General features: G+C 42.9%; 1 protein-coding gene and 1 pseudogene across 5 annotated transcripts in view; both read left to right on the top strand.

The window, feature by feature from the left end:
- Positions 1-22,282, top strand: part of Odad2 (outer dynein arm docking complex subunit 2) — a 194,265-nt gene that overhangs the window by 150,263 nt on the left and 21,720 nt on the right. The window contains exon 20 of one of the 5 annotated variants that reach the window (XM_063276478.1): positions 14,622-21,766. The exons of the other annotated variants lie outside the window; for them this stretch is intronic. Within the exon in view, the coding sequence (XP_063132548.1) occupies positions 14,622-14,627 (6 nt within the window). The 3' untranslated portion in view covers positions 14,628-21,766. Of the gene's footprint in view, positions 1-14,621; positions 21,767-22,282 lie in introns of those variants that run through there. 5 annotated transcript variants of the gene reach the window in all.
- Ddx5-ps1 (DEAD-box helicase 5, pseudogene 1) lies at positions 8-14,195 on the top strand (annotated as a pseudogene).

Here is a 22,282-nt window from a genome sequence, read left to right as displayed (position 1 = left end):
CGTGGCTTCAACAGGGTGTGATCCAGTGTATAAACGTAGGCTGGAAAGACGTTTAAGGAACGCTATTCTACTAAAAAAAAATGACTCAATGGGCAAAGTAAGATGTTCAAGCACAAAGACTTGCGTTTGGATCTCAGGCACCCCTGTAAAGGCCGGGTCTGGTACTTGCAGGGTTGGGGTGGGAGTGGGTGGGTGTTGGAGTGCGGGGAGAGACAGGAGGATCCTGGGAGCTCAATGAACAGTCAGTCCAGCTAATGTGTTGACTTTTGGCCTTCGGAAATGCCAACCTCTGGACACACACATACAAAGAGAAGAGCATGTTCATGCCTTTGCCACATCCACAACACAACTTTTTGCTAAAGGGACGTTTAGTTACACAAAGCTATCTGCTCACCAGGTCACAGCTGCATCTGAACTCCACATCATCGTGGTTTGTATTAAAAAACTGTATAGAGATGGAGTTCCCTTAATCAGAGCCTATGTGGGTTCTTAGCAATGATTCCCAAATTTGAACTACATTGAACACTGCACAGCCCATGACCTTTGATAAGCATTCATGAGCCTCTGGGATGCAGTGTTTACCTAGCACATAAGAAATAAGTGACAGATACATCCGTCACCATTTATGAACAGCAAGAGAAGTGGCTGGAGCAATTCTGAACCAAGCCTGTAACAGCTATGGCCTAAGAAATCTGAAAGTAGATTGCCTTGTCTTTATTCTGCATCTGATTCGATACACCAGCTTCCGTGCTTAGGAGGGACTTCTCATACAAACTTGAAAGACACCTATTATATTTGAGCCACCTACAACGTCTTGATGGTGACCAATACAGAAGTACCCAGGACACTGGGCATATAGTACATGTCTAAATCTAGCACTGGAGAGGTTGAGGCAAGAGGATCGTAATTTTGGGGTCAACCTTGGCAAAGTGGTGAGACCCATGATGAAAGCAGAACAACCACCTCCAAAAAAAGTAAAAGCAAAAAGTAAAAGAAAAAAAAAACTCTTACAGAGTACATTTATCTCTATCAGGAAAAACAATAAAAATATTCTTTTTATAACTTGTTCCCTTGCATAACATAATTTTATTGTTTGCTACAGTAATTCTAAGTCCCTGTCAGCCAGATGCATTTACATGGGAAGTTGTAAGATGACAAGCATGAGGAATCTCCAGTTAGTCATCTCGTCAGGTCTAGATATGTCAGCATGAAACATTTTAGTCAGGATAATGCTTTGAAAATGCCAACTGGTAATTTTCAGTTGATTGTTTTAATTTATCCTTCAAACTTACTATAGTTAAAAAGTGGGATGTTAATGTTTCTGACATTAAACCCAATTTACATTTAAATACACCAATCTTTTCATTATAAATATGTGTATGACACATAAGTTAGATGCATGTGCTTCTTCGAGCAAAAAATAAAAAAAATCTGGCATAAAAGTAACTTTTAACTAACATTTTTAAAAAGTATATTATTAAAAAAAGTCAGCATGTGAACGTCATTGCTGCAGAGTGACATAAACGTTGTCCCTTTTCTATGATTGCATTCACACTTCGCAAAGAAGAGAGGCCTGATTTTAAATTATCTGTTCTGCAACCGAACAAAGCTTGCACTGCATATGTTTTAAGTCTGCAGGGTTTAAAAACTGAAGCTATAAATGTTAAGTAGCCTCATAAGAATTCTGGCATATAGCTCAAAATGTTTCAAGTTTTGTAAAGCTTACGTGTTGTGGCCCATTGACATAATGGCATGCACGGAGTTCTTAAAGATTTCTTCTGATGGAGGACAATAGATTATAGAGGTCTAATCTGACGGTTTAAGCACGAGTCCTGCCACTGGACCGAGTCATCCATACACTGCAGGTGTGTTAGAACAGAAGACAGAAAATTATGGAGAAAGGCAGAAACAAGAAAGTGAAGACATATGTGGAACGCGATGAGCTTGGAGGCTTTCCTGGGTCATATTTAGAATTCATAGAGAAACTTCCAGAAATCTTGTACTTTGTTTCTAACTGCCTGTCATTTTCATCAAAGAATAACTGGAGAGAACAGGATTAGGGGACTGAACAACAAACTCATTTTCAATAGTGGCAAAAGGTCTGGAGAGATGGCTCAGTTGGTTAAGTACCTGCCATACAAGCCCTAGGACCTGAATACAATCCATGGCCCCCATGTAAAAGCCATCCACAAGTGTCTAAGCCCAAGCTGGGGAGGCAGAAAGGGACAGATCCAAGGATCAGATTATTGTCAGCCATCCTCCTCAAACCAACAAGCTCTGGGTTCGGGGAGAGACCCTGACTCAAAACTAAAGTGAGAGTCAATAAGGAAAACATCACACACACACACACACACACACACACACACACACACACACACGAGAACATTTACAGTCACCACATACAAATTAAACAAACGCATAAAGTGATAGAAGAATGCCATACCTGTGGGAGGTATCACACAGGTGTAGAGCGTGCAGCTGAGAGTGCAGGTGAGTGGGCCTTTCTGCATTTCCACCCTGTGCCGAGCAGCAGACCCCATGGGTCTTGGGAGAAAGATGTTTGCTTCTCTGCTCACTTTTAAAGCCTGTAAGCTTGACTCCATGGGAACTGGTAGAATAAACCGTTTAGTAATTACTTTGTTACTTTGTTAAGGAAAGCCTCTAGGATTAAGTCAGGCCTCACATTAATAAAAAAGGTTCTACTCCGTGAATGAGGCAAGAAAATGCTGATGTAGGCAGGCGTTTCTGTCCCTGCAGTAACTATGTCACAGTAAACACATAGAAGCTGTCTTTAAAAGAGAAAAAATAAAACTTTAGCTCAGTGGTTTTCAACCTTCCTAGTGCTGTAACCCTTTAACACAGTTCCTCATGTTGTGGTGACCTTCCAGCATAGCATTATTTTTCCTTGCTACTTCATTCATCTATAATTTTGCTACTGTCATGAATGGTAATGTAAATATTTTTGAGAGAGGGGTTTGCCAAAGAGGTCACCACCCACAGTTTGAGAATCACTGCTTTAGACTCGCATAAGCTTCATTTACTCTTGTGATACATTCCTGGCTATTTTGCTCTTCTGTTCTGTTCTGTTTTGTTTTGCTTTGGTGGGGCTGGATAGCAAAACAGGGCCTGACACATGCTAGGCAAACACTGTGCACTAACCTGCCTCCCAAGCTCCACTCCTGGCTGCTGTGTTACTGCCCCGCTCCGTTCAAAGCCTGACGGTCTGACCACTCAGCTGCAAACATCCCGGCTGTAGCCGCTGAGGAGCAAATATCAACAAGTTCTGACACAGCCACCAGAACCGTCCTATTGTCCTAGTCACACTTCATGGCAGCGTCACTTCCTGGGCCCAACAGTTTTCTCAGCTGTTTTGGCTGGCACGGTCTGCCTCACACTGACAGATGCTGTCCAGTACTCATGTGAAGTGCAATTCTAGGGGCAGGGATGAGAGTCTCCTCGCTCACGTGTTCAGCATAAAGGCCATGTGAAAAGCAAGCTTGTCTAGTAGACATGGAACGCCAAGCCAAGCATGGTGGCACCTGCCTGGAGTTCCAAGACTGAGGAAGCTGAAACAGAAGACTGATTTGAGGCCAACTTCAGCTACAAAATGAGAACCACTACCCCCCATCTCAGAACGCCAAAACCAAACAAAAGTAGAATGCCAAATGACCCATGTATACAATAGTAATTTTTCTACAAGTCCCAGTTTAGGGAGAGATTAAAGCAGGTAACGTTGGTTTTAGCAATGAATCTTAGTCCAGTTTATCCAAAATAGCTTTAAATGCACAGTCATTATAAAATTGTAAAATATTACATTACTTTTGTTGAACCAAGTCTTCAGAATTTAGCATATGCCTCACTGTGTCTCTCAGGGCGGAGCAGCCATGGCTGGAGTGTTCCGTGAGTGGGTGGCAGTGTCCTCAACTGAATAAAGTCAGTCTAGAAACACTACAGGGGAGCACGATGCTTCAGGGAGACAAGGAGTCCCGCATAAACTAGACTCGTCATCTCTACCACACAGTTTAGAGATGCCTAGGGAGTGTCTTCATTTTTACTTTGAAGACCTATAAACTAGGAAGAGGCGCTGTTAAAGAAAGCATGAAACTTTTAACAAGTTACCCAGGACCAGTGGAAGAGTGGGTTTCAGATGGTTTCATGTTTAAAATCAGCTAAGAGGTCAACAAGGATTTCCTAATTCAGTTGTATTGAAAAAATAATCCTGTGTCTGAGGCTTCTCCAAATAGAACCACTTTTAAGTTTGCACATCGCTCTCCTGCCCTACATATAATGCAATGAGTATAACTCAGATAGATCCTCTATGATTTGGGGCCTTGAATCATTTCAAAATCTTGTGGCTGAGCATACAGACTTGTCTTTTGAATATTAGATTGAAAGGACAAGAAGTCAGATACATCACAGTTGCTGGCTAACTAGTACAGTGTCATCCTGAGGACAATAGCACAAGGAGGGGAAGAAATTGGGTGTGGTTGGGGGGGATAAACAACCCTTCACTAAGGCAGGAAAAGGGATCAGGCTGCAGGCGATGAGCATCTAGGGAAGGCATTGAGCCTTTCCCATGGTGATATGACAGTTGCTTATGTAGATGTCTGCAAAAGTGGCTGTATAGCTCAAGAAGAGGCAAGAGACTGAAAAAAAAAACTGCAGAAAATACAACCAGAAATACGCCACACATTGGCAGAAGACAGGAGCAATTCAACTTGGACAGAGCAGAAAGGGTTGCCCTGGCTGCCTCCTAGAAGCCATTCATGCAGCAGTCAGCTAGCCAGCAGAAGGAATCCAGAATCACCCCTTGCGTGAGGAAAGAGAAGCAACACTTCTGTTTGTGAGTCCTGGGAAGGAACTTTAGAGACAGGGCTTCTCACAACTGATGGTTAGTCTAAGTGTTTTCGGTCTATCAGACTTCTTAACTAAGCATTATCATTTCAAACAATTTATTCATATCGCAGATATTCCAGAAGGTCAGGATTGTCCACTAGAGTAGAAATGGCAGGTCCATTAAAAACACGCCACAGAGAGTCCTTTCTTAGATTAATGTGTCCTCTCATTTTTATTATTTCTTTGAATACTTCAGGGAGGGGTCAGCAAGGTTATATTCACATTTAATATGATGTTTGCCTCTGACTTTTTTTTACCTCTCTTTCTTAACTTTAAGAGATCTTTCTAGCATAAATAAGGGATAGTTGTCAGTGGGTTCATAAGTCTAAAGTACGCACTCCTGTAGTACACACACATACACATGTGTGCACAAAATTTTCATCGATTCAACAGAATGACCCCAGTGCGTTCTACTATGCCTCGGCGATCTGATTCTTCTGCCCCCTAGGTTCAGATAGCATGCATTTTGTGTGCCCTGTTTGTCTCACTTCCACTCAGCTTAATTATTTTCACATTTTGTCCATGTACTTACTAAAGGTTCTCTGCCCCTATCTCAGTCTGTCTGTCTTGACTCTGTTTTTGTCTCTGTCTCTGTCTCTCTCTTTCTGTGTCACTGTCTCTGTCTCTGTGTCTCTGTGTCTGTGTCTGTCTGTCTGTCTGTCTCTCTATCTCTATCTCTATCGCTGTGTGTGTGTGTGTGTGTGTGTATGTGTGATATATGTAAGGGTCTACTACTCCATGCCTATTAATATGAAGCTCAGAAGTTGATGTGAGGTCACTTTCTGCCATATAGATAGATAGATAGATAGATAGATAGATAGATAGATAGATAGATAGATAGATAGATAGGATAGATAGAGAGGGAGAGAGAGAGTTTGTTTTTATTATTTATTTATAGATGGAATCTCTATAAAGCTCTGGTTTGGAACTCTCTAGGTAGACCAGGCTGACTTCAAACAGTGTGCTTGTGCCTCAGGATATCCAGCTTTTAGCTCATGGCAATAGGCTAGGAGGCAGGATGTGATTTTAATTTTCTTGTATCTGTTGAGCCTTGCTTTGTGTCCATGGATGCACTCAGTTTGGGAGAACCTTGAATGAGGTGCAGAAAGTGTTGTTATTATTTCTAACTTTTACAAACACCTTCTATAAAGGGCCCACACTTTCAGCTACCATAAATACATGGATTATATATTATAAAAATGTTTTTATATTTTTACTCTTTCATTTCATAGACCCTGATCACACTCATTTCCCAGTCCTTCCAGATCTACTCCTCCTGCTTTATAACCCCCCCACCAAAAGAAGAAGACAAAAGAGTCTAATTTCTGTTGCCCCATGCCCCATAAACAAAACTAAGTTTTCCCCACGCACACCCCAACATCAATTGTGGGGAGCTAACTTCAGAATCCTTATTACAACTTTAAGAGTTTTATTAATGTCTTTCTGTCTCGGCTGTTACTGTTTTGGGGGGTTGGAGTAGGGCAGGGGATAGAGGTTAGCATATAGGCCTTCTATGTAGCCCTTTCTCATCTGTGAGTCTACAGTCATCAATACCGTGGCAAAAGCAGCTTCCTTGCCCTTTACCATGAGCAGGAGCATGGATCGTGGATTTTCACATGGTCTTGTGTATCAGCAAATCCCACGGACTGCAGAATGGTCTGCAGTGGCAGTAGAGACACAGACATCAACACAATCTTCTGCCACAGCATGAGGTGCAGACGCCATCATGGCCCTCAGTGGCTGTACAGGTCATTTACATCAACATGGCCCCCAGAGGCAGAACAGCCCATGGACATCCACAAGACTTTTGGTTCAAAGTGGATGTCATAGGATGTCACAAGTAACAATCCATTCTAGGTTATGTTCTGCAGCTCAGTGTGTCATGTTTCCCACAGTGTGGTCCACTGCCTTATTTGCCTGGAAGCAATATGGAGCCTGCTTAAAAAAGAAATGCATGTAGGTTTCTCACCAACCCACAGGAATTTCAGCGTCACGAGAGTTAGATCACCCTCTCTGTAAGTCACCCAACCATGCAGACCACAGGGAAGCAGAGACTTCAAGGGAAACAGAGAATCCCAGATAGCAGCAAATCTTCCAAACAAAGAACTGAAATCACACAGTGGGAATTGATCGTGCATTTAGCATGTTCCAGTAAGTGACATCATGTACATACACAGGGACAGTTCCTTCATATGGACTTGGGGTAGGCAGGAAGATGGAGAACTTGGCTTTTCAGAATCTTTGTGTACACCAGACAGTCATTTGGGGCTACTCAATCTATTCCTCATCAAATGTAAATAAGGAGAATGTGCTACTTAAACATGGTAAAAACTGCAAGCTTTGAAAGTATGAACATATTGGATCTGGAACACTTGCCACTTCCGCTATCAACCCAAACCACATTACTTCTTTTGAAAGGCTCTGAAAGAAGATACTGGATGGTCTTCAACAGCATCCTGACCTCTTATCCTCTGAACAGAAACACACAATGTGTGCTTAGGCTCAGTGGACAAGGCTACTGTGCTTGCATTAGGCATCTGCTGCTTGCCAAGATTGTCAAGGACTTTGGGTTCATCTTGGGGGGGTTAGGCAGAGTGTAACAACCTCCCCTGGGTTAGAAGTGTAGAACCTGTACCTCACTCACCTGCTAGATTGGAATCCAAATTTCTGTGGGGTTTCCAGAGGAGTCCCATACAGCCTAAATGTGAGCAGCACGAGACAGACCCAAGTGAGGCTGCCCTTTCACATGACTGTAGACACTGAACATTCTTCCCACGGCTGGCTACCAGGCACCTACATTCACACGTATCAACTTTTCCTGCAAAATTGACTTGATACATTTGAAAGTTGACATGTGTGTACCATTAAATTAACTTTTTATACCCTTCCAAGCCTTGTTATATATAAAAATAGATTAAAAAAAAACTGGTTTAAAGCAGAATGTGACTTTTTTCTTTCACTGACTTTTCTAAGCACCCCTTAACTATTTTATATTATCATCTAAAAGTCCCCATAAGTCTGATTCGGTAAAATAAACTTTCTTTGTCTGGCATCACTGACATATTTCTTCATATCTCACAGAGACATCACCGTGCTCAGTGTCCTAGAATTTGACGAGCCAGTGCACAATTAGTCCATTGGTCTCCTTAAATAATTACTGCTCTTTTAAAATGTCAGTTTGCAATGCCCAGCTCTCCAGCCACCTCCTAGTAAGAACAAATGCACGTAGACGCCTCTAAACCAGGCAGCTGCTCTTTCCTCTGGCCTTCTGGGTATCGCACTACAGCATGCAGCACACTAACATTCAAACTATGTATCTAAATGGATCACTGAAATGGCTTATGCATTATCCGTCCATTATAGTGGTTCCAGTGGTCTCTGGTTAGCTCTTGGGACTTTCGCACCCACGTTACTAGGTTGTTTCCATCTCATTCTAACACTTTGAATGCCATCTCGAATTGCTTTGACATTTTTATAAACTACTGCACTAGTTTCAAATCTGATCCAAGAGATTTTTACATTTATCTTAGCTACCATTCTCTAGTTTATTCTAGAAAAATATATGACGTGTTGTTACCTTAAGTATAACCACACCGAAATTCTTATAGCAAGTATCCAGCCTTCTGAGAAACTGGCTTGTGGGTAACTTTTGTAGACTTTTACATGCACCACAGAGTAAGTGCTTCCAAGAAAACTCCTGGAAGGTTGGTGGGAATGATAACCAACTAAAGCTGGGCATACACCCACAAGCAGGGCTGTGGTCAAGGAGCACAATTATTTTTAGTAAATTATTTTAAGTGATTTTTTTATTCCATTATTTCATGCCAAATGAGAGCTCAAATTAGAACTTGGATAAATAGCATTGCTTTTTCAGAATTTTAATTAACTCACTTGAATTTTCTCTCATTATTATTTATATTTAAAGACCTCACTATAGATAATTACTATGGGGACAATGACTTTATAGATTCTTCCCTTTCTTTCCTTTCTTCCTTCCTTTCCTCCATTTTTTTCTAGACATTGCTACTTAAACCCAGGACCTTGAATATGTTAGTCAAATGATCTTCCACTGAACTACACCTCTAGTCCCTATAGAAGTTTTCCTTATCGGCCATTGTATGTGTTCTTCAGTTTCCTGTTTAACAGACTAACCCTTCCGATGATAGAATACAATTGACTGCTTTGTGAGAGGGCAAGTTCTACTTCACTATATTCCAAGGTTCTGGCTACAGACTTTACTGAAACCAGAGGACAATATGCATTGCTATTTGTTGTCAAGGGTAACCACATAGTAACTCGTGAGTTCTATCAGTAAGGTGCTGGCTGCACAACCAAGAAGAGCTAAGTTGACACATGAAAAATCCCTGGGCACGGTGATGCAAGCTTGCAGGCCCAGCATTAGGGAGGTAACACCGAGGAGAAGCATGGAGCTCCCTGGCTAGCCAGCCTTGCCACCTGTGTGGGCTACAGTTCTAGAGAGAGACTAGAACTAATGAGAGACTCAAAAGCCAAGGTATATAATTGCTAAGGTGTGGCACCCAGAGTTGACATGTAACCCGAACATGCATCTTGATGATAAGAACTATCTGGCAAGAAGGATAAAACTGAACTTTGAATTAATTTCCTTCACTCCAAAAAGCACTAAACAGCAGAAAGACAGAATTTGCTTCAGTTTTCTAATTGCTGTCTGTCTGAATAAAAAATGGGTTATATTTTCAGTTCTTGGTTTTTGTTCGTGTGATGGGCAGAATAGTCCTTTTACAGTTACAGAAGAGCTTTCACAGTGAGGAATCAGGATTATATGCTAGAGTTCAGAGAAGCCACTAAAACATCTAAATCATACCAGGCATATGATCCTATTGTGTTTTCAGAGAATAGATCCTAGAGGAGTCCAGGGACCGAGAGAGAAGGAAGTAGATCTTCCCAGGAGACGATGCTTTGCCACTGCATGAGAATAGGGTGACCTAAACAGGCCTTCCTAGGGAGATGTGGGGAGATGGGGAGTCTGCTCACCCCAACAGTACATGGATGGGGCCATTCACCCCCAAAAATCCACCAAGAAGATTGTCACCTCAAGAGTGCAGACCATTCACCCACAAGAGTGCACTGATAAGACCAAAAAAAAAAAAAGGACTCCACCAAGTCTAAATTAATGGACCAATGAGGGTTTTACAGTGACTCTAGAGGCAGCTGTGTCATCTAAAAACATCATCCAGCAGGGCGATGGACTCCTTTCAGCAGTTGCTTTCCTAACTTTCAGGCAGGGTCTGTGAACCCTTGGGCTTCCTTAGCAAGGATGGGCTGCCCCAGCAGTGAATATGTCAATGCTGGGGAAACAGCCCAAAAGGGACCCAGATGCACTGAGTCTCACTCAGAGAACTGCCTGTCTTCGATGTGATTTTTCTGCTGTATGTGTGCAGGAAGAGAGGTCTTTCTATGTTCACAAGGTGTGATTGGCTAACATGGGGAAAGCCACAGACCTATGTGTCCTCTTTAACAAGACTTACTAACCGTGTAATCAGATGAACCTATAACACTCATGAGCAGTGTCATCAGGTGAGCTTGTACCCACTAAACAGTGCTTAATGGCAAATGTCTATATGTTAAAATATGTTTGCTTCAGAATAATCTATTTTTGAAAGAATAGCAATCAGTCACTGAGGTTGGCCATTTGTTTAAATGCTTCCTTCCTAACCTCATTGATCCCCACTGTGTTTAACCTCACAAGCACTGTCCCCACTTTAGAGATAGAACTGTAGTTGAGCACCTTGATGCATACCTACAACCTTAGCACACAGGAGAAGGAACGGGAGGCATGCTCCCAGCTCAGGGCCAGCCTTGTCCTGTATAAAGAGTTCCAAGTCAGCCAAGGCTATTTAGCATGACCCTGTCTCAGAAACAAAAATGCAGGACCTTTGAGATGGCTCATCTGGTAAAGGCTCGAAGCACCAAGCCTGACATGGGTTCAATTCCTGACTGCCATATTCAGGCTGTAGCATACAGGCACACTCCCTACTTCCTGTCAAATAAAACAAATCAAATACATTGTATAAACAGAGAAATGAACCAAAAGGGCGGGAATCTTAGATGTACAGTTCAAAGTCCCATTTATACAAAGCAAGAGTCATACTGTAAGCAATGAAAATGACTTGGAGAAGCTTAGGAATCAAAGAGAACGCTCATGGGCCAGGAAGCTGCAGAGTACTAAGAAGACTTCTAGCATTTTTTCATACCCGTCTTCCCTTCCCTTTCTTATCTGACCCATTTTATTATTTCTCTCCTGACTGGTTTTCTTTCTTTGTATGGTACTTCTCCTAAACATACACAGTCACCCAAAGCTATACTTTGCTTCTAATAATAACTCAAAAATCTCAGAAGAGAAACTTTGAATGGTCCAGTTTAGGTAAAGTATCTATTTTGTCTCCAATCAACTGTGGAAAAGAAATGTGTAATACTTTACAAAAGACTTCCAACATTTGACAGTGACAAACAGACATCAGGGTCATTCCTCATGATCTGGGATGTGTAAGCCATGGGATCCAATCCTTGGACCCTCTAGCAGAGAGGTTCTCAGCTTAGCTGACATTCTCTGCCTTTTATCGTGCATTAGCTAGGTGTTCTAGAGTTTTCATGAAGTTGTTACACAGATAATATTTTACCTAATATTTTACTTCTAGAATGTTCTACCATTTTTGTTAAGATGACAAATCAAATTCTTGCTAACAGTTTTGGGTAGTTTCATTATTTTATTTTTAATTAAAGGATTCTTCTATATGACAAGATTCATCAGTTAATTTGCAATAAATTATAAACTATGAAAGGTAATTATAATTTGTACTAGCCTAGACTTTTATAATAGTGACCCGCTCTTCCTCCTTCTTTCTCCTTCCTCCTCCTCTTGCTCTTGGTGATTATGAGACATGCTATATCCTCAATGTAAGTTGTGAAAACAGAAGCTCCTTCACTGCTTCAGGCCTATGCAATTCAGTCTTCATTTTGTGCATAAACCTGTGAAATATTCACATGCTGATGTGGGGGTTTCAAACCTCACGGGTTACTGAGGTTCTTTCTTATCTATCCATGTTGACTACAAACACAACTGAACCTTACAGATCTATCAGGCAGTCACTGAAGCTAAGAAAGCTTTGTATTGACCTCATTCCTTCCCATCAGTCCTTGGGTTTACAACTCCAGCTCTCCATCACCTCCATCCCACTGGTGACACCCCACTCCCCCACTCCACCCCCACAAAGGCTTCGCCATTGCCAAGGCCTCCTCTCATCAACTCACAACTGTGAATCACAACTGAATTCTCTTTCACTGGATTCCTCTCACACAGCACAACCATTGATGCCATGTCGAATTATTCTAGTGACCAAGACCTTGGCCAGGATTGAGAGTTTGGTGCACCTTGATTTGGAGGGAGTAGAACAGGACTCCTCTCTGGAAAGAAGTTTGGAATTCCTGGGGGAGAAACAAGTTAAAAAGAAGTGGAATCTTGATGAGCTGCCCAAATTTGAGAAGAATTTTTATCAGGAATACCCTGATTTGGCAAGGCACACCACACAAGAGGTAGATACATACAGGGGAAGCAAGGAAATTACAGTTATTGGTCACAACTGTCGAAAACCTGTTTGAATTTTTATGAAGCAAACTTTCCCGAGAATGCCATGGATGTGATTGCAAGGCCATCACAAGAACTTCACTGAACCCACTGCTATTCCAGCTCAGGGCTGGGCATTGCTCTCAGTGTGGATATGGTTGGAGTAGCTCTGACTGGATCTGGGAAAACATTATCTTATTTGCTGCCTATCATTGTACACAAGAACCACCAGCCATTCCTAGAGAGAGGTGATGGGCACATTTGTTTGGAGCTGGCACCAACTCGAGAACTGGCACAGCAGGTGCAGGAAGTCGTGGCTGAATATCGTAGAGCTCATCATTTGAAGTCTATTTGCATCTATGCTGGTGCTCCCGAAGGACCACAGATTCATAATTTGGAAAGAGGTGTGGAACTCTGTATCGCAACACCTGGAACATTGATCGACTTTTTAGGGTGTGGGGAAACAAATTTGAGAAGAACAACTTACCTTGTCCTTGGTGAAGCTGATAGGATGCCCGATATGGGATTTGAACCCTAAATAAGGAAAATGGTGGATCCAATAAGACCTGATAGGCAAACACTAATGTGGAGTACAACTTGGCCAAAAGAAGTAAGACAACTTGCTAAAGATTTCCTGAAAGACCACGTTCGTATCAATAGTGATGCACTGGGACTGAGTGCAAACCGTAACATTCTTCAGATTGTCGATGTGTCATGACGTCAAAAAGGATGGAAAAACGTTTTCGTCTGATGGAAGAGACCATGAGTCACAAGGAGAATAAAAACATTGTTTTTGTTAAAATCAAAAGAAGATGTGATGAACTTAACAGAAAAATGAGGGGAGATGGGTGGGCTGCCAAGGGCACCCATGGTGACAAGAGTCAGCAGGAACATGACTGGGTTCTAAATAAATTCAAACACGGAAAAGCTCCTATTCTGGTTGCTACCGATGTGGCCTCCAGAGGGCTAGATGTAGAAGATGTGAAATTTGTCATCCATTATGATCGCCCTCAGAGGATTATTATATTCATTGAATTGGAAGAACTGCTCACAGTACCAAAACAGGCACAGCATACACTTTCTTTACATCTAATAACATAGAGTAGGTGAGCGACCTTATCTCTGTGCTTTCAAGCAATCAAGCAATTAATCCCAAGTTGCTTCAGTTGGTTGAAGACAGAGGTTCAAGTCGTTCCAGGGGTAGAGGAGGCATGAAGGATGATGGTCGTGACAGATACTCTGCAGGCAAAAGAGGTGGGTTTAATACCTTTAGAGACAGAGAAAACTATGACAGAGGCTACTCTAGTCAGCTTAAAAGAGATTTGGGGGGGGGAGGGGTTGGGGATTTAGCTCAGTGGTAGAGTGCTTGCCTAGCAAGCGCACAAGGCCCTGGGTTCAGTCCCCAGCTCCGGAAAAAAAAAAGAAAAGAAAAGAAAAGAGATTTGGGGGCTAAATCTCAGAACGGTCTTTACAATGCTGCAAATTACAACAATGGGAGCTTAGGAAGTAATTTTGCATATAGAGTAGTTGTAGGACTGGTAATCCAACAGGCCTTACCAGAAGGGTTATGATAGCACTCAGCAATGTGGAAGTAATGTTGCAAACATGCACAGTGGGATGAATCAACAGGCATGCGCATATCCTGCTACCGCAGCTGCCCCTATGGTTGGCTATGCAATGCTAACAGGGTATTCTCAGTAAGACTTTAGAAGTATATGTAAGTGTCTGTTCTTCATAATTGCTCTTTATATTGTGTGTTATCAGACAAGATAGTTATCTAAGACACATGGGAAATGCAGAAATGACTGCCGTGCAGCAGTAATTATGGAGCACTTTTTTTTTTGCTATTTAAGTTGTATATTTCTCTTTTTTTCTTTTTTTCTTTTCTTTTCTTTTCTTTTTTCTTTTCTTTTTCTTTCTTTTTTTTTCTTTTTTTTTTTCCGGAGCTGGGGACCGAACCCAGGGCCTTGCACTTGCTAGGCATGCGCGCTAACACTGAGCTAAATCCCCAACCCCAAGTTGCATATTTCTCTACATTCCTGAAACAAATTTTAAGGTTTTTGGTTTTATTGGTTTTTTTTGTTTGTTTGTTTGTTTGTTTGTTTGTATTTTTCTGTACTAGAAATGAAAGATCCCACGCAGAGAGACCCTTTCTAAAGTCGCGGGAAATCTCGGACCCCAGACACAGAGAGACCATTTTGGATGTAATAAGCAAAGGCGAGGTTTATTACGGAGATCTATTACGGGGATCTCCGGGTCGACAAGTATCCTGCGCAGGAGACAGAGGTGTTGACCCCGAGCTTCCAAACTCGGGGGTTTATATAGGGGAGGTTAGGGGCATTCGAGAGGTTACACATGATTGGTCAATTCAAATGGTGCACAGTTATTTTCGGCGCGAAATTACATCAGTTCGGCAGGCAGGTAGGGTGGCTCATCTCACTCAGGGGGGTGAAGGAAGGGGAGGGGGTGGCTACAGATGGTCAATGTCCTTGGGGCTGATAGCTGGTTTGGCAAGTCCAATCTCTGGCTCTCCCTCAGGCACATCCGGCCCTGCACATCCGGACTCTGACAATGAGTAACCTTTTTAAAACTCTAGTTCTACAGAAAATGCAGGCAGGGTTTTCACAAAAGTAACTTTACAGTGATTTCAAATATAATAATGAAGGCAGCGCATGGCCTTCCAACAAAAGATATTTGAAGACTGAGAAAAGAAAGCTTCCTATCAGCTAATAGTGATTAAAAGCATTAAAGGAAGGCATTAGCACCTAGGCCTGAGGTGTAGCACAGTGGGAGAGCACTGGCCCAGCAGGGCCCTGGGTTCCATGCACCACAGCAATGCATGGAATCTGTCTACCTGGCTGCATTTAAAACTCCATAGCAAAGGTACATGAACCTCATAATCTACCGGAAGCTTTAAAAAACAAGCTGCTTCATCCAAGTTGCACAAACCACTTCTTGGGTAATCCTCTCTTTCCTGAGCTCGGTGTGTCCAGGACCCATTGCTCCATCTCCATTCCTGAGACATGTTTTCAGAGGCTGAGACTTACGTATAATAATACATATAATAAGGTTGCTCTAGAACCACTGCCAGCTAAGGACAACGTCAGGCCTGAGAATATCAGAGTCCACGAAAACATGACTTTGTGTTGGAGAACTGGTCTCTTCCTTAACATCAGCATGTGACCACGTCACCACAGTTAGGAACACTAGGCTGAGCAGAGTCAATCACAAATGGAAGAAAAGATTGGTGCTGGGGAGCCTGATCTCATCTAAACTGCACCCAGACTGATGCCTCAGACTTAAGTAGGTTTGGTTATTCGGCTCAGGCATCGCAAGATAATGCTGACATGAGTCCGACAGCACCCTGCTGAGCTACATGTCCGTCACCACTGGTCAGCGGTGGTTGTACCTCACAGACAGATGGTTTTTTATTGTTTTAGGTAACAAATGATCCATTTCAAAGAAATAAAATCTCAGTCAATTCTGAAGAAAGCATTGATTCCCACTGTGAGAGACCACTGGAGAGAGTAAAAAACATTGGAGAAGGCACAGGAGAGCAAGCTAATAGACATCCTCAGGAGAGAGCACCCTGCAGATTACCTTGGCCAATCAGGATGCCAACAAGTTGAGGATGCCAGACAGAGAAAGCTGCCCCACTTCCTATCTATATTTGCTTCTGTTCTCATGTAGCATTCAGAAATGTTGGCCTTCTCTGTTCTCCCAGCCTGACCGTTTTGCTAAACCACAGAGCAGTACGGACAGCTCCTCGTGACCCGGTTATACAGTGCATTCGTCCTTGAGCTCACAAAGAGTGTGTCCTCTCGGTTAGCAACAAAATGCCCACAACTGTTAGTTTTCATGTTAGAAAACGTAGCAGGAATGAAACTTTCACTTTGGTAACTGGCAGCTTGTGGACTCAGTGCACAAATGCAGGCCGGATCATTCTTCTGGCCCTCAGCTGACCCACAACAGTTTTCATCAATAAAGGGCTAGTCACAGATGAACGTAAGATTTACTACCAATAGTGATGGCGTTCCAGGCTTCATGAATAAGCAGCTTTTAAAACTGAGAAAATAGCTTCTGTTTTCCCTCAAATACAGCAATCCTCTTACATACAAAAAGTAAAGAGGGCTTGAATTAGCACCTTGGGATCTTTAGTGTACCAGAAATATGCATTAGCAGTTCCATCCAAGACTCCTTCTTTCCACCTCCTTCAGGATCAGTCAGGTTTGTTAGTTTTTAAAAAATTGAAAATGTAGTGGAATGTTCAGGAGCTCCATCATCTGTATTCTTGGCCTGTCGCTGTGGTATAAGATGTTTCATTTCGAAAGGTCTTTGGGCACAAATGTGAAAGGACTATTAGGGTCCTTCCCTGGTTATTTTTCTTTTCTCTTCGGAGATTCGAAATTTAAAGCTGGTCTGCAGAGGCTTGTATTCATAGCTGAGCATAATCGTAGCACATGATGTAACTTGGTGGATGAACAAGTCCATCAAGATGAGCCTTCGTGCTCCGTCACTCGTTAGAACATTTCTTACATTTTGTTTTGTGTGTGTGAGTACGTTTCACTTGAAGAATCAAATTAATTCTAACTTCCACAAACATACGTGCAAACAAGCATATGCCAGACTCATGAGTGACAGGAGGAGGGCCAGTAAGGTGGCTTAGCACTTGGAAGGGCTTGCCACCAAGCCTGAGGACCCGAGTTCAATCCCCAGGCTCCACATAGTAGAGGGAACTGACTGCCTCATGTTGTCCTCTGAACCCCACATATGTGCTATATGGACACATGTGTACAAGCACACACATACTCACACATTACATTATTGCTACAATTATGTTCATCTATAAATAAAAGCAAAGAAAATATCTCCAACATTTTTGTTAGTCTCGGCAGACCAGCTTTAAGTTTTGAATCCCCAAGGAGAAAAATAACTGGAGAAGGACCCTAGTATTCCTTTCCCCACAATGAAAATCAGCATTTAGTTTGATGTCTTGGTCTGTTTGTTACGCGAGGGATTGTAAGACATAAGTTAAACTGTCACCCTAACCACTTCATGTGGCAATGTTCCTACCAAGCCACGCTTTCCTTATTGTAGAAAACCTGATGAAACTTCTGTGAAAATAGATTTCCAAGGAGATTTTTTCCCCTTAAACTGTCCTTTGCCAGAATGCACTGGCATTCCTCATTTCATTTTGCACAAAAGGAAAAGTGGAAAAGCTTGTAAAAAAAAAATACCTATTATCTCAGCCAAAGGAGGCAGTAATGTTTGTCTAAGATGCTGAAGCAGCCACAGCTCTGAGCGCAGCACAGGAAGGACCAGTGGTCAGAGGGCAGGAGAGGTGGCTATGTGAGCAGTCATTCAAGTGTTGTAGCAAGTTATCCCTCTGTGTAAACGCACGTCCTCGGCTCTAAACCACTCCCTCCATTCCACTTACATAACTCTCAAATATCTGCTCAGGGAGGTTTGGGATCTTGAATGTTCTCCATGAGCCTAAATTAAGTATCAGTCCACTTTTTAATTGCTGTCACAGCGTGCCTAAAGCTGAATAATTTGTGATTAAAAAAAAAAAGGCTTTATTTGCCTCAGATTTGAAAGTAAGGTCTACTAAGACCAGGCTCATTGATTTTGCTGACCACCGTTTGAAAGATGGCATCATGGTACCCCCAAGAGGGAGATCACACAATGACCCTGGAGGCTAGAATGTGGGAAGTCATGAACTTCTATATCGGTTCTCTTACAAGAATGAAGCAGTGTCCATAGAACTGTGTATTTTTTACAAAATCTATTTATTTAATGTATGTGAGTACACGGGTGCACTCTTCAGACACACCAGAAGGGAGAATTGCATCCCATGACAGATGTTCGTGAGACACTATGTGGTTTCTGGGAATTGAACTCAGGACTTCTAGAAGAGCAGTCAGCACTCTCAACAGCTGAGCCATCTCTCCAGCCCACAAAGTGTATAATTCTCATGAGAGTATTACATTCACCTGAGAAAAACTGGGGTCTCCCCATTTATTGCTTTTAACAGCAGCCCCAAAGACCCCATGATTTCCCAACTTCTGGAAGTATATGGACTCCACTTCTTAAAGTTCCTTTCAGTTACTAACAGTTTTAAATTGGGAACGGTCCCCTTGATAGACAGGCTAGGAAGGAAAAGCATTTGAGACCCAAGGTGCACTTAAGGGTTCACCACTTCTTACCATCACCGAGCTTCTAGAACACGTATGTGGAGAACAGATGACATCCAAATCACATTCAAATCACAGCAGGTAGCATCAGTCCAGTTGTCCTATGCAGAGAAAGCACAGGCTTCTCTTAACTTATTCATTCAACTACACTTCCCCACTGTGTAGTCCAGGCTGGCCTGAAACTTGCGGTCTGCCTGTCTTCGCTTCCTAAAGTCTGTGACTCAGCTATTCCCTTCAGATTCCATGATGACTGAATTCCATGTGACTAGATTCTTGAGAATAGAGCATGAGAAATAGCGTCTACAACTTGTTTCTTCCTGCGGATGGAGCACGTTGTATTCATAAGCCCCGATTCTAGTCCTGAAGGCTGAGGGATAGCAGTCACTGTAGAAGCTTTGAACTCTGAGATCAGCTAACACATAGCCAAGTGATGCTTTAAGCCCAGGGCCCCTTCCCCACAGACACATTTCCAGAGTGTCCCTCCACTTAAATGCTTATACCAAAGTGTTTGGGATTTCTTGATATTTAAGAATATTACCATATTCAAATGAGACTCCAGTGTAAACACGAGAGTTACCTACGTTGCGTTACACACATAGCCCAAAGGTAATTTTCTTTAATTTTTTTTTATTGCGCCTACCACTTCTGAACGGTTGGTTACATGAGGCCAGATTGTGGAATTTTCCACCCATGACATCATGTTCTGGTTTGGGAACGTTTTTGGATCTCAGGAGTTTGGGTTGATGATGCTGACCGTGTACAAAGAAAAGGAAGTTTTCAGATTGTTACGGTGCAGCATTTGGGGGTTTTATGCTAAAATACCAATGGTTCACCCTGAAGAAAATTAACACATGTGGACTACGTCCTGGCAATCATATGCTACATGCTTTTGGGTAAGTAACCTCAGGTATAGCCGTGATGGAAAGTGGAACGGGGCTAGCACGCCCTTCCCACTCTTAGCTGGTATCTGCATGTTTTTACTCGCTACTAGTCTCTGTAACGGCCTCCACCTGGGCTTACATCACTGCCCTTCCTGCACCTGGAATGTCCTCCCTTCCTGGAAGAATCAGGTCTGCACTGCAAACAGTCCCTGCACTAAACCTGCACTAAGTCCTTGGCCCTGTATGCTCACATGCAGTGGCTCCAGGGTTTCAGGTTTCTGGTCTCCTCATGAGGCTCGGTAGTGCCTGTGTTTATTCCCCTTTCCTTACCCCTCCATGGCTTAGTAAGACTTGTTCATCTTCTCAACCGTAGTGGTGTCATTTGTAAGCCCAGGAATCTAGGAAATTCTTTTTGACACTCCTACGGCCCCAGGGAACAAATGCAGCATTTGCCATGAACAAAATGCCACAGGTATTTGTTGACCAAAGCACTAAATGCTTCCCTTTTCGAGTCCCTACCACATAATGTGATATCCTAATATCTAAATACTCTGCAAATGTGAAGGCACAGTAAATAGAATCTGAAGAGGAATAGATAGTGACAAGAGTTTTCTTCTGCATAGCCACATAAGCCACAGACTTCAAACTGTTTATTCGAACTTTTCAACAATAGGTGGAGAGGCCGAGTTTCTACAGTGCACTTTATTCTCCAGGCTGTATTTTTAAATGCTGCTGGAGACGTCAAATTTTCTGTCCGTTTATCCTCTGGAAAAGTGAGGCGATAAATACGGGCGCTCATTGTGACGGCTGATGATTGCCAGGTGCTAATGTCTTAAATTGCTGGTGATTTTTAGGGACACCACAAACTGGCCACAATTTCAGAAGCCTTTTGGCAGTTACAGCTGGCAGCAAGCACACAGACTGTAAATTTAGAAAGTGTTGCTCCGTGCTTGAGAATGTGCCTCAAAGTCACCTTCAAATATGTCATGTAGCTGGGATCCTACATAAGCCAAACTGCCCTTTAGTATGTATTTCGTGGTATACGAAAAACTTTACAAAGCATGGCGGGGCCAATTTGTTGAGTTAAGGTAAAACATTCCTCACGGATTCCACCTGATACTGCCAAGTTGGAGAGCCTTCGTGTGTGATGCTTTCTCCTCACAGCCTTTGACTGTGGGGAAATGATTTGTAAAGCAAGTTCTACCCTTATTTCTTTTCTTTCTCCTTTTTTTCTTTATTAACTTGAGTATTTCTTATTTACATTTCGAATGTTATTCCCTTTCCCAGTTTCCGGGCCAACATCCCCCTAACCCCTCTCCCTCCCCTTCTTTATGGGTGTTCCCCTCCCCATCCTCCCCCCATTGCCACCCTCCCCCCAACAATCTAGTTCACTGGGGGTTCAGTCTTGGCAGGAACAAGGACTTCCCCTTCCACTGGTGCTCTTACTAGGCTACTCATTGCTACCTATGAGGTCAGAGCCCAGGGTCAGTCCATGTATAGTCTTTGGGTAGTGCCTTAGTCCCTGGAAGCTCTGTCTACCTTTATTTCTTTAATGACGGCTAGGACCACGAGCTTGGCCCCTGCTTCTGTCAGAGTAAACAGGTGTGCTGAAACAGAGATGTGGGGTTTGCGCATGAGAGCTTTAACCGCCTTGCTGCCCCGGGGCTCGAGGGTTGAAGAAAAAGCTCTACACTGCAAACAGGCTCTGCCAAAACTCCACTAAGTCCTTGGACCTATTGTGCTAATAAAGCTTAAGGAGAAGAATGGTTCTGTGTCGTCGCAGCCACTCCAGTAATACACAATGCTGATACCTCATGGTCTCCATTGCTGCTATAACTTCAGACGAGCCCACCAAGACTACATGAGTTCTCAGAGATCTTGGCGAAGCTCTGTATCAACACCACTGAAAGAGTCAGGGTGTCACGGCCACGCCCACCCCCTTAAGGTGTTGCTGCTCACAGCTGAACCAGGAGCCAGCCTATGCCAGGGAGAATGAGTGGTTGTATGTAGTGGCAAGGGGACCTCCTCTGGGTAGTACCCTGCAGGGTGAGCCCTGGAATTATTCGTTCACATTGAATAATTTATAGGTATTTGAAGGAGAACACACACACACACACACACACACACACACACACATACACACACACACACAAAATGATATTTTGTCTGTGTACTCAAATAGTTGCGAAAAATATCAAACCAGAAAGATCAGGTGTCATTGAGCCCAGACAAAAGAGTGACAGGTGAGACCTACTGTATATTGGAGAAAAATGATTCAAGTATATTGAAAGATAATTGTAAGTTACAATAAGAGAGACCCAAAGGTGCAACTTTTTAACCCTCTTCGCCTCACAGTTTGCTAGAGGTGCAGAGGCTGGGTATCTATCTGCACTTAACATGATTTTAAAGGTGGCTGGATGAAAACATGAAGGACTGTAAGAGAGAGCTCTAGGGAGGTCCTAGACCCCAAGTTTCATATAACATGTAAAGTAGGTGTGCATAAACACACACACACTCACACACACACACACACACACACACACACAGGCCTTGTTCAGTGGAACCATTGCAAGGGAAGTTGTCATCAGGGTGATCAATACTGAGATGGGGATAGCCACCTGCATGCCAGACCTGCCAGCGATGGTATCCAGGGTCCCTGTGGCCCCTGCACTGGCAGAGGTGCTGGTCTCGCCTGGACCCTCCTGAAC

Source organism: Rattus norvegicus, chromosome 17 (genome assembly GCF_036323735.1).
Source record: "Rattus norvegicus strain BN/NHsdMcwi chromosome 17, GRCr8, whole genome shotgun sequence".
Classification (NCBI taxonomy): domain Eukaryota; kingdom Metazoa; phylum Chordata; class Mammalia; order Rodentia; family Muridae; genus Rattus; species Rattus norvegicus.
This window is presented reverse-complemented; position numbering and strand designations above follow the sequence as displayed.